The sequence below is a fragment of the Macaca nemestrina genome, chromosome 8, assembly GCF_043159975.1.
Source record: "Macaca nemestrina isolate mMacNem1 chromosome 8, mMacNem.hap1, whole genome shotgun sequence".
Lineage (NCBI taxonomy): Eukaryota > Metazoa > Chordata > Mammalia > Primates > Cercopithecidae > Macaca > Macaca nemestrina.
The window spans coordinates 32,852,744-32,865,544 of record NC_092132.1 but is presented as its reverse complement, the minus strand read 5'-3'; the positions used below and the strand labels follow the sequence as shown (position 1 = coordinate 32,865,544).

General features: G+C 33.3%; 1 protein-coding gene across 6 annotated transcripts in view; it reads right to left on the bottom strand.

The window, feature by feature from the left end:
- Positions 1-12,801, bottom strand: part of LOC105475960 (CUB and Sushi multiple domains 3) — a 1,218,758-nt gene that overhangs the window by 339,312 nt on the left and 866,645 nt on the right. For all 6 annotated transcript variants that reach the window (XM_011731490.2, XM_071067898.1, XM_071067897.1 and 3 more), the window contains one exon: positions 7,170-7,326. In XM_011731490.2, the coding sequence (XP_011729792.2) occupies positions 7,170-7,326 (157 nt within the window). The remainder of the gene's footprint in view (positions 1-7,169; positions 7,327-12,801) is intronic.

The following is a 12,801-nucleotide window of genomic DNA, read 5'->3' as shown; positions in this document are numbered from 1 at the left end:
AGGCCCACCAACAGTGTAAAAGTGTTCCTATTTCTCCACAACCTCTCCAGCACCTGTTGTTTCCTGACTTTTTAATGATTGCTAACTAACCGGTGTGAGATAGTATCTCATTGTGGTTTTGATTTGCATTTCTCCGATGGCTAGTGATGATGAGCATTTTTTCATGTGTCTGTTGGCTGCATAAATGTCTTCTTTTGAGAAGTGTCTGTTCATATCCTTTGCCCACTTTTTGATGGGGTTGTTTGATTTTTTTCTTGTAAATTTGTTTGAGTTCTTTGTAGGTTCTGGATATTAGCCCTTTGTCAGATGAGTAGATTGCAAATATTTTCTCCCATTCTGTAGGTTGCCTGTTCCCTCTGCTGGTAGTTTCTCTTGCTGTGCAGAAGCTCTTTAGTTTACTCCGATTCCATTTGTCAATTCTGGCTTTTGTTGCCATTGCTTTTGGTGTTTCAGACATGAGTCCTTGTCCATGCCTATGTCCTGAATGGTATTGCCTAGGTTTTCTTCTAGGGTTTTTATGGTTTTAGGTCTAACATTTAAGTCTCCAATACATCTTGAATTAATTTTTGTCATTTTCTTTTCTAACAGAGCAGCTTCTAAAATCAAGCTGCAAGCATAGACAAGCAAGTTGGACACTTACATGGTGAATGCTGTCAGTTGTGCCAATAGAAAAAGGCTACTTGGGACTAGGCATGTTCAAAATGGTGGCTCTTTCTTCTCTTCTCTTTGCCAGCCGTGCATACAGTAAGGAGAAGGCAGCATGGTGCAGGCCAGGCAAAGATTCCATTTGCAAAATAAGATTAGGATGGGGCAGCCAGCTTCTGGTGTGTTATGTAAATATCATACCTGGTTCAACTAATCTTTGGGCCCTATGAAAATCAGACACCACCTCATAAGCCTGTCTATAAAATCTGGTGTACTGGTGTACTCCGCTGTGAGCTGGAAGTCCCATTTGGGAACCCCTCTCTCTCACAAGAAAGAGAGCTGTTCTCCTTGCTCTTTCTTTTGGCTATTAAACCTCAGCTCCTAAACCCACTTCTTGTGTCCTTGACCTCGATTCCCTTGTCATGAGATGATGAACCCCGGTTATTTGCTACTGCTAGTTTCCAACTTTATCTCTCATTTTGTCTCATTCTCCTTGCTTATTTAGCTACAGCCATAGAACTCAAGCTCAGGCTTCTTTTAGGCCTTTGTACTTGCTACTCCCTCCAACTAGAACCCTTTGCCTGTATGTGGTTATTCTTTCTTATCACTTAGGTGTGAACTCAGATAACATCTGCTCTAAGATGTAGTCTGAACAAATTAGCTAAGTGATCTCATCTGTACTATCTATCCCATTGCCCTGTTTTAAATTACTTCTAAATGTAGTTCTCTTACCTTTTGTTCATAACTTTATGTCTTGTCCCACTAAAAAGTTACTTTCTTATGGGAAGGAACTTTCTCTTATTAATTGTTCTCTATATTCTCAATATATAATATTCCACTGGGAAAAGACAAAATGTAAAACTATGACCAGATTAATAATTTCAATAATAAATAAATTAGTGAATTTCAATAGAAGAGTAAAAGGGAAGATATGTCAGGTGACCAAGTAGAAATGATGTCTCTACAACTTAGCCTTTAGAGAGTAAAATACACCAGATTCAGAAATCGTTTTTGAAATGTGTGTTGAGAGGTTGGAGGAATCTGGGCAAAATATCCTATTGGGTTTTGCTGAATTCTGTTATAGGATTATCCAGAACAGAGTGATGTTTTAGGAAGGATACTGTATTGTGATCTCAATTTCTGATCTGTTTTCCAACTCTAGAAGGAAGTAATAATTTTCTCTCACCCTACACCCTGTACTCTCTCAGAAGAACAGGTATGCCTTTATTGGTTCCTCCTCACAGGGAAATTAACAAGTAACTTGTGTCAGGTAAAGCACCTAACAATATGTCTCATTTGAATATTTATTTGGGATGAGTTTCAGATTTCTCAAAGGCAAGAGTAAATGACAGTAATTGTTTTGGCCTGACTCAATAAGGGAGTTGGATTCTGGGAAGTTAGAGGGATGAAAGAGCAGTGAAAGCCCCCAGAGGTAAAAAAATATCTAAGTGTATCTCACACGTTTTATATTCAACAGTATAGCTGTCCAAACTTTAATTGTCAGATCAAACTAGAGTTGACTGAGAAATTTATTTATTTATTTGGGAGAAGAATATTTCCCCAAAAAGACTAAATGAGATTTTTCATGACAACTCTAAAGATGAAGACTGAACAGATTTAATTTGCTTTAGAAAAAAGAATGGGGCTGGTGTGGTGGCTCACACCTCTAATCCCAGCATTTTGGGAGGCCAAGACAGGCGGATCATTAGAGGTCAGGAGTTCGAGACCAGCCTGGCCAACATGGTGAAACACTGTCTCTACTAAAAATACAAAAAATTAGCCAGGCGTGGTTGTGGGCACCTGTAATCCCAACTACTTAAGAGATTGAGGCAGGAGAATTGCTTGAACCCAGAAGACAGAGGTTCCAGCCTGGGCAACAGAGCAACAGACCAAAAAAAAAAAAAAAAAAAAAAGAAAAGAAAAAAAGAAAAGAAAAGGGAATGGGATATTTTCTCCCCCTCTAGTGTGGTATAGGATTTTCATACTAGGTATGCATATAATTTATTTGTTGGTGGAAGGAGATTAGAGAAGCTCACAGTCTTCTTAGCATAGTAGAGCTAAAACTATTAATCATGAGTCAGCCGTATACTTTTCCATTATAAACACCCAAGAGTTTCTGGCCTTCCATGACACTATTAATCATAGAAGCGGGTATTAGTTCAGTATCTTTAACCTATTTTTAAAAAATACTGATTAAACTAGCTGTACATTGCAGTAAATACTGTAAGTTGTCTTCTCAATATCTCCCTTCTTCCTTGCTAACAACTCTGATTTTGTTCCCAGCTATAATCTAACTATATCCAGCAGTGAATCATGATAGTCTAAAGTTAAACTAATTATTTAGTCTTCCAAATACTGAATATTCCAGGTTGCTTTGCTGGAAAGTTAAGGCAGAACCATATGGCCCAGTTTTGGATAGAGACTTAAGAGGGTATCTTACAGGGATTCCCAGGAAAGATTTTGTATTTCTGATAAAAGGAGTCTATGTGGCTGGCACTACCCATTTTTCCTTTCTTCATGCCTTAAACATGCCCATAATTACAGTAGCCAAATTATGACTATGTTATCACAAACATGAAAATAAAAAGTGAACCCTCTAGACATGCCACAGCAGAAAGACAGGAGCAAAATCCTTGTTGATCTTGTTAAATAGTTGAATCAAGATCTACCTACTTTCTCACTCTTTACTTTTTCTTATATGAACAAAATAAACCCTGATTATTTAGGCCATGGTAAGGTTTTCCATCACTTAAAGACAAAAGCAACATTTAAGTCACTGTGTGTACCAGGCCACTTGCTATACTTAGCAATTACATAATGAATGGATCAATAAGATAATTGAAATAAAATGCACTTTAAAGGTCTGTTCTAACATACTTTTTTCATTTTATCTCAGTCAAATGCAATCTTATCTACCCAAAACTGAAAATAATCAGACAATGGCAAATGTTGCTAACTCAACAAAATAGATAATGGAATAGAAAGTGACTATCATTAAATAGTGCAGGTATCATTTGATAGGATGGCCAAAAAAAGTCTGCTTGTTCCCCCACTCCACTAGAAATTGTGAGAAGCATCAAGATATGTGGGATTAATCTGAATTAGATTATTTTCCTTGAATGTTCTTCCTAATCTCTGTGTCTTTCCTCATTCCTTTCTCTTTGTCTGTAATACTCCCCACCATTTCTTTCTGTGAACCACCAACCCGACCTTTAATATGGCCTCCTTTATGAAGTCTTACCTGATCCTCCCTAGACAAATGTTCTCGCTCCTGTTTCGATTCTCTCAATGTGAGTACTGTGATCTCCTCTGCAATACCTATTATTCTCTCAGTTAGATATTTCAGAAATGAAATTGGAATCATTGTAAGAGAAATGTACCACAGAATGGACAGCGTTAGAGTTGGCCTTAGGAATAACTGGATATGAGCATTTAAACACGAAATCCTGGTCTTTCCCATTTTCCCTATGTGAACCACTGATGCACGTTCTATCATGTTCAGGAATTGAATAATTACTGCTTCCAATAATTTTGTGAATATTTAAAATATGTGGCTTAGTAGAACCATTTTACTATCATGAAAGCATTTTATAAAATTCATATTCAGATGACATCTTAATTTATCAAGAATATGTAAAAAGATGCAATTGAACTAAATGGACTAAAGATGCTATGAAGGAAAATAGCCTATTGAAGAACGATGCACATATGTTTACAAACAAGTATAACCACAATGCAATGTGATAACTGTTATATTAGTAGCATATATAAACTAGCACACAAGAAATATTGAAATGACTGCTAATTCCAGCTGAGAGAATCAGAATAAGCATTCATGAGTAAATATTTCAGGTGGATCTTGAAGTTCAATTGGTATCCAAAGTCAGTAGGACATGCACAAAAAAGAAAATAGCCTGGGCACAGGTGCTATGGTTGGAAGACAAATAGTATATACTTGGAGGATGGGAACAAACTACTTTTAAAGCTAGGAAATCTGCGTTTAACTATTTAGATAGTTGCAGATATGTAGAAAAGTTGCTGCTATAAAAATAAGAAGTAATACTTAGGAACAAATACACTTAAAAACAGATGTGTCACTGTTTCTAAAGCCCTTCCCAACAGAATACAGCTCAGAATCCAACTGTTGGTTCACAGTATTGTCTACTGATATCCAAAGATACCTTGGAAGTAGGCTACCAACATTTTGGTTACAGATATGATACTGAAATTTTTAGTTTTATTTCTAAGACTGAAAAATATTTACAAATGTAAGTTTTCCCTTTTTAAAGAGTGACGGATTTATACTCTCTTCCCGCTTCTATAGTTTCCAATCTTCATAAACACACATTTCCTTTAATGGACAATTATTAATTAATTGTTAATTAAGAAAAGAGGTGTGACTTCAAATATTTGCTAATTAAAATATATATTTTTTAAAATTCTACAGTTCAAACTAAAGACAATAAAGTCAATGATCTTATTCATTCCAGACACCTGAGCACCCCATATAATTTCAAATATAGGTATGTCCTACAATGGCCACTATTTTTTCATCAGTAATCACAAGCTACATAGATGTCATGTATCAAAACAAAAAAAAATCCAGATTTCCTCTTTGAAACCCATAAATATTTTAGACAAGCAGAAATGCAGGCCCGGTACAGTGGCTAACGCCTATAATCCCAGCACTTTGCGAGGCCTAGGCGGGAGGATCACCTGAGGTCAGGAGTTCGATAGCAGACTGGCCAACACGGTGAAACACCATCTCTACTAAAAATACAAAAATTAGCCAGGCATGGTGGTGGGCCCCTCTAATACCACCTACTAGGGAGGCTGAAGCAGGAGAATTGCTGAAACCCGAGAGGGAGAGGTTGCAGTGAGCAGAGATCGCGCCATTGCACTCTGGCCTGGGCAACAAGAGTGAAACTCTGTCTTCAAAAAAAGAAAAAAAAAAAAAAAAAGAAGAAGAAGAAAGAAAAGAAAAGAAATGCAAAATGATGCAGAGCAAAAACCATTATGTAAACGTTGTGTCATTCATTTTGATACTACTTTAAAATCATCAGTGGCCGTGTTAGAAAACATAGAAAGAGAAAGAGGAAAGCAGATTAAAAAAAAAAAAAGTTTTCCCATCTGAGCAGATCACACCAATTACATTTGAGCAATAGTACTCAATATCATTACTTTTAGTCCATCACATAACAATACTTGTAAACACAATTTGTTTGGACTATTATTTTTCTTTAGGAAGATTCATAAGAAATCACATTGTACACACAGTTATGAGAATTTTAAAATGTGTATTCAGCATTCATTTTGTTAATTTATGTTTAGTTAATGTTAGTGATGTAACAATTTTAACAGGTAGAAAGAAAAGCCCTGAAAGAAATAGATAATGTCTCAGTATTATGCACAAAAATGTTTTCATACAATGAGTCAGTATATTCTCTTGGCTCCTATTTCTTATACCATTAAGATAGACTCTTTACACAAACTATAATTTGATTCAAATTCTCTTTAAGATCCCATACGATTGTCTTTGATACTGTAACCTTTTTAACCTCTTAGTTTCTACAATAATTTCCATTCATCTGACTTCTTGAGAAAATTTATAGGAGTCAGTAGATTTTCTCAAGCATTCTAGCAATAAAGGTTTTTGAGTATTGCTACTTATTTTGCTATACAACATTAACGAGTGCGCTGACCTTCCAAGAATCAGTTTGATCTGATAGATTGTAAATTTTTTAAATACATAGGAAGTAACACCTCTTTTATATGCACTTTAACTTATTAGCACAGAATCTTGAACAGAGTAGAAACTCAAGAAATATACTATTTGAATAGAATTTATTTTTCATTGGTGTAATTAGTCTGTTTCTTATATTATGGTACTAGTAAAACACATTCATTTAATTCATATAACAGTTGATGTAACCCACCTACCTCTGGTTCTTAGTGTTTTAACTTCAACTTATTTAAATAGTCAAAATAGCTGACTTTAATATAATGAATTAATAGATCTGTGAGAAAGAATTTGTTATAAAACAAGTCAACACAAAAGCAGAGCAAACTGAAAGCTTTAGCTACTCTTTAGTGTGAAACAACCTGAAGCCTTTTAGTTATCATTTATAACTGACCAATGATAATTATTGCACAGGTGTTGTATGCATTTTTGTAGTTAAAGATGGGAGTTCAAACATTGGATTTCCATCTGACAAAAGTTTTATTGTATTTCTTAAATATTGGATGAGGAGAATCTGGCTACTTAAAAATAAACTCTGAGTCAAAAATTACTTAACCTCTGTAAAACAAACTGAGTTGTTTCAACTGTAAAATGGCAATAACTAAAATACCTGTAACTTACCAGGCTGTTGTTAGGGTCACACAAAATTATATATGTAGAAAGGAGCTGTAAATTAATCATCAAATATTGGGCATCGTAATTATTTAATATACATGCAATGTAATTATTTAATATACATGCAACACCCCAGTGTTTGACCATTTTACTCTTCTAAAATACTTACTGGTATACACAAGTTGAAAGCCTTCGTCTGTCCCTTCAGAATCGGAATTAAATTCTAGCCAGAGCTGATTTGAAGTACTACTAAGTGTCAGTCCACGCATAGATGCACCAGTAAAGGCACCTAGTAGATGAGTTGTTTTATCTTTTCCATCGTAAATCTGTAAAATATATTTATAATTTAAATGTAAATGTGTCAATAATAATTCAGAGCATGTATTTACATGTATGAAAAAGAGAAAAGTGTACTTTTTCTAAATCAGATCAGTACATTTCCTAAGGACAACTAAATATATTGGTTTCTATGAACACAAGGTTAAGGAAGTTATAATTCACATGTATAATTTTAAAATTCCAAGCTTAGTATACTTTAAGTAAGACTTAAATCAGGTGATATAGCTTCTGTTCTTATTATTTTAAAAATGCTTTTTCTGGGAGACAATTTAAAATTAAGAATATCTACCTAAAGATTGGTTTTGAAAGTTGGTTACTTGGTTAGTTGGCTGTTTCTCTGCAACTTTCTCAAGGAGATCAAACACTTGCTTTTCCAACAACATGATTAATATAAAATAAATTTGTGTCTGGTGCAGTTGTAACTTTTCCATGTTCGTTAACTTGTTTCATATTTGACATTTTAAAAAATATTAAGTTAAAGGAGTTCTAAATGCTTTTAGAAACAACTTAATAAAGCAAAAATACACAATAAAGAAATTGATAAGCTCCCACACATCATTCTTATTTTTCTGAAGGTATAACTACTTACTGTACTAATTTGTTTTTCTTTTATTAATGCATTATAGACATCTCTTCAGGTCAGTAATACAAATTCTTCTGTTTGAGAGATGTATAGTGACTCCATCATAACTTGCTCTACCATTCCTGTATTAATGAACTCAAGTTTTTGCTACTACAAGTAATGCTGATACAAACACTCTTTTACTTGTAACCTCATGTTTTTTGGTACTTGTACTTCAGTAAAAAAGTTCTAGAAATACGGGATTCCAGAAATATGGGATATGAAATATGGGACATGTTCATATATTTCTAGATAGTTTTCTAAAAAGTATGTAGTAATTAAATCCAGGGTTTACCAACAATGCGTATTACCATTCCTTTTCCTGTAAGGCATGCATTCCCAACATAATCATTATGACCTCCAAGGTGTAAAAATTGGTTCTTGGGAGCAATAATATTTTAGATATTACAATGATTTGTGGTTCCCTAAAGATCAACTCTCCCTGACAGACTTTATTCTATACTATTTTGTTTCACGGAGTTTCATGGGCTTCTTAGGTGAACAATAATAACAAGAAAAAGTGGAGAATACTGCTTGAAATTACTGGTCTGTTAGCTCAGATTGCCTTACTTACTCATGGCCCGGTGCTAGAGTAAAAATTATGTTAGATTCCACATCTAGGGATCTTGCCATAGCATAAGTGTTCCTCCATAACTACATTGATGTCACCTAAGAGATGATTTTTAGGTGGTATACAATGGAATATTTTGTTATTATTATATTAATCTGTATATTTTTCTTATAATTGATAGTTGGTTTTAATCCGATGATTTATTTAGAATGTTTTAATATGATTTTAAATAAAAACTTGTGTATAATTAACCTTTCTTTCAAAGTATCTTTATTAGAATTTAATGTTAAGGTTATGCCAATTTTTTTTCCAGGGCCCCTAAATGTTCTTTTCTAACCACATTACCCTAAACATTTTCTACACAGAAATTCTAAGTCTCCACTGATAAGGCCTTTCTTGCACGCTCCATTTGTAATTGATGGAATCTATAGACTTATGTATACCCTCTAGGCTTCTACAGTTTGTTTACTTGTTCTTTACAGCAGAGAGAAAAGGTAGAAATAAGAGAAAGTGAGGAATTTAGAGTCTTAAGTTCAAGGCGACATGGTCATTGAATTCCTAACAGCAAACATTGCTTGGTCTCTCTCTTTTTATAAACACTGTCAAGTTTTTAAAAAATGTACATTTACTCTTGAAAGTATTTGGATACTAGAGGACTGTATACACAAATTTCCTAATATTATCAGGGAATACCTTGAATCCCTGGAGGAATCTAATTTATCATGCAAATAAGTTTCTGTTTTAGTTATCAGCAAGAATTTCTGTCTTCAACAAAATCAAACCAAATGTTGAGGTTGGTAGCTCAGGAATGCATGATTTTGGTTTGATTACATAACATTTAACTTTTCATTTCTTAAGAATAGTAGTCATTGGGGATAATTCAGAGGTAAGAAAACCTTGCTTGTGGCAAAATATAACTTGCATGTCTCAGTTTCAAATGTTCAATATTCTCAGAAGTATGCTTCTGAATACATTTATTTTATGATTCTATATTACATAGTATATTAATTCTGTGTTTAGAGCTGCACATTCACAATCAAATCATTTAACCACTAGATCCAGTGGATCTTATTTGTGGTGATATTATCGAGATATCCCCAATAATATTTTCCTTGTGTTACCCTTAACTTCTCACCAACATATAATTTAATTGTTATGAAAAATATAAACATAAATAAAATGTAAACAATTGTTTCTTGGATAAAACTACTTCTCTATTTATGTGTGGATACATTGTAATAACTTTCAGTTTGTCAAAAATAGCCAAATAAAGGGAGAATATAAATAGAACAAGTAATTCATGTAACTGGGGAAGTCAAAACTGGTTGTTGAAATTTGTTTTTCATTTCTTTAAAAAGTCTTTCCTAATTTTTAAAAAATATTTAGGAGTAATGAGAAGCAAAAATTAATGATAGATAGTAGAAACATTACTTTATACATATAAATTTTTCCTATGTGTAACAATGTAAAAAGTAACAAAATAAGTCAACATTTAGTTATTTAGTTCTATGCCTGTGTTAGGTGCTGAACTAAAATTAAAAAAAATAAAATATTAAGACATCATTCTTAACCTAAAAATAAAAAAAAATATGTAAACACAAAATTCTCTGTATATTCGGTTAGAAGCATACAGTATACCTTTTTTTTTTTTTTTTTTTTTTAAAGACAGGGTCTCTGTCACCCATGCTGGAGTACAATGGTGTGATTATGGCTCACTGCAGCCTCAACTTCCCCCAGCTCAGGTGACACTCCCACCTCAGCCTCCCAAGTAGCTTGCACTATAGGCACGCCCCACCAAGCCTGGCTAATTTTTGTATTTTTTGTAGAGATGGGGTTTTGTCATGCTGCCCAGGCTGGTCTTGAACTCCTGGACTAAAACTATCTCTACATCTTGGCTTCCCAAAGTGCTGGGATTATAGGCATGAGCCACTGAACCAGGCAGTACATATATATATGTTTTTTTGGTTTTTTTTTAAGAAAAACTTTTTATAAGACATTTTTTTTAAAAAAACAATCATTTAAAGAAAGGGCATGATGAAAGAGCTAGTACTTTCAGGAAATAAAAATTATTTTAGGTTCAGCTGGGTGAATCTAATTCAGCACCAAAATCTGCTAGCTACAATGTATTTAACATTGTTGAGTCAAAAGGTAGAAAACAAATACTGTTGAAGCTCCACTATAATCATCAGAATAAAATGAAACTGGATCATTCAACTATGAAATTTTGGAAGCATGCATAAAATTGCTTAATCAAAATGAAAGGCAAGTGTTAATTAGGAAGCCTTTAAAAAGAGAAGAGTTTTATAGTAATGATCAAGTCAATGCTATTTAACTCATAAATAAAATCCTTCAAATGTAGTTAAATAGATGAAAACACAAAGGCAACAAAGGGACAAAGCAGTATAACCAAAGATAAATTACTTTTAAATTAGTCATGAATACAAGCATACAAATAAGAAAACAAAACGAACAAAATATGCCTTTTGTTCAAAAGTAAATATATAGTACAAAGTGATTAAATTGGGTCTGACTAGAGCAATAGGACTTTTATTTGAGACTGTTACTGCTCATATTTCTATTCTAATTAAAATCAAGATCTTTAAGCTTGTTTTTGTCTATTTAAGTGTAATCTCCTTTTTCTTTAATGTATATTGTTATTATTAAATTGACTTAAGGATTAATATCATGAAAGGTATTGATGGCTTTTATTAATGTTAATGAAATTATTTGATGAGACTCTAATTTGTTAAGATATTGCAATTGTCTGATTATTTACACCAGAACAAACTAAAACTTAACATTGCCATGTTTTAATTGTCAAACCTGTTTGCAATAAATCTGGTCCTGAAATTAGTTATGGTGTACAGACTCTCCTAAATCCAGTAGGTTAAACCATATTATAACAAACTACTTATCAACACCCAAAACTCTTGCTGTTGTGAATGATATGATAAATATATAAACAGAAAGCATGTTCTAACTCATTTATCTAATGAATTAGCAAGTGAAGTGTTAACCTGAATCCAAGAGCAGAAAGTAAATATAAAAGTAAAATATGAAGACAGAAATTACACATACATATATGTATAATTATATAAACCTCCAAATTATTCCTCTTCTTGGATCCTAGCATTTTTACTTTTGGTCATTTGTTTTATAGGTTGATTTGGAAATTAAATACATTTTCTAAAAAGGTGAATTAGATGTCAAGTGTGCATATAAAATAAAGAACAATTTTTATAATGGTCAATCAAAAAAGGCTCTATTCTAAAACTTTTTATATTCTCTGCAAAGATAATGTAAAATAGAGTAGAGAACTTTTATTTGCATTCAATTATTTAGGTTTCTAAAGTAGCTACATAATGTATTCTCAATTATATGAGCTAGTATGTTTTAGTGAAGGAGGAGGGAAACAATGAAGGACCAGCTTTCCAGGGACAAGCGGTTTTTGGTTGTATAATAGAGCTGAAGTTCCAACTCCACATTAAAGTTCTGCAGCTTATTACAAATCATTTTATTTTCCTGATACTTAATGGAAGAGGATGAAGGGTTTTATGAGGCCTAACATAGCAGTCTACACAAATTGGCACTTTGAGAGTGCTTTTGAGGGGAGAATTAATACAGGATTCCAATGAATAGCAAGCAGAATTGGCAGATATGTGTGCTGGACATATAAGATCACTGGCGTGCTAAAAAATGTTTAACAACCAGCTCTCAAACAAACAACAACAACAAAAAACTGTTAAATGTGTATATTTGTACGTAAGGCTTTTAAAATAGCATTTATTGCAATAAACAAACTTTTCCTAAGAAGGGTTAGAAAATAAAATTTTAGGCTTTGGGAGGCAAACCATCTCTGTCACAGCTACTCAGTCCTGACATTGTGGCACAGGAGCAGCCATAGACAATATGCAAATGAATGGACATGGCTTTCTCCCAATAAAATTTTACTTACAAAAACAAGTGCCAGGCCCAGTTTGGCTCTCACACTGTTGTTTTCCAATCCCTGATTTTAGGGAGGTGTCGAGCAATGTACAAATGGTAATAAAATATACAATATTCATGACTGTACATTTCATATAACTAATTGATTTTTAAAGAATGCTTTTACTGTTTTTGCCAGACTTTTGTGTATGCAATTTATGATTGCAACTGACAAACAAGAGTATTTCCTAAACAAATACTGCTTGATTGTTTTTAATGTTAACAAATAAAAGGAAAGTGAAAAATCAAAAACAAGGTTATGTCAGAACTTCCTGAATTTGTAAA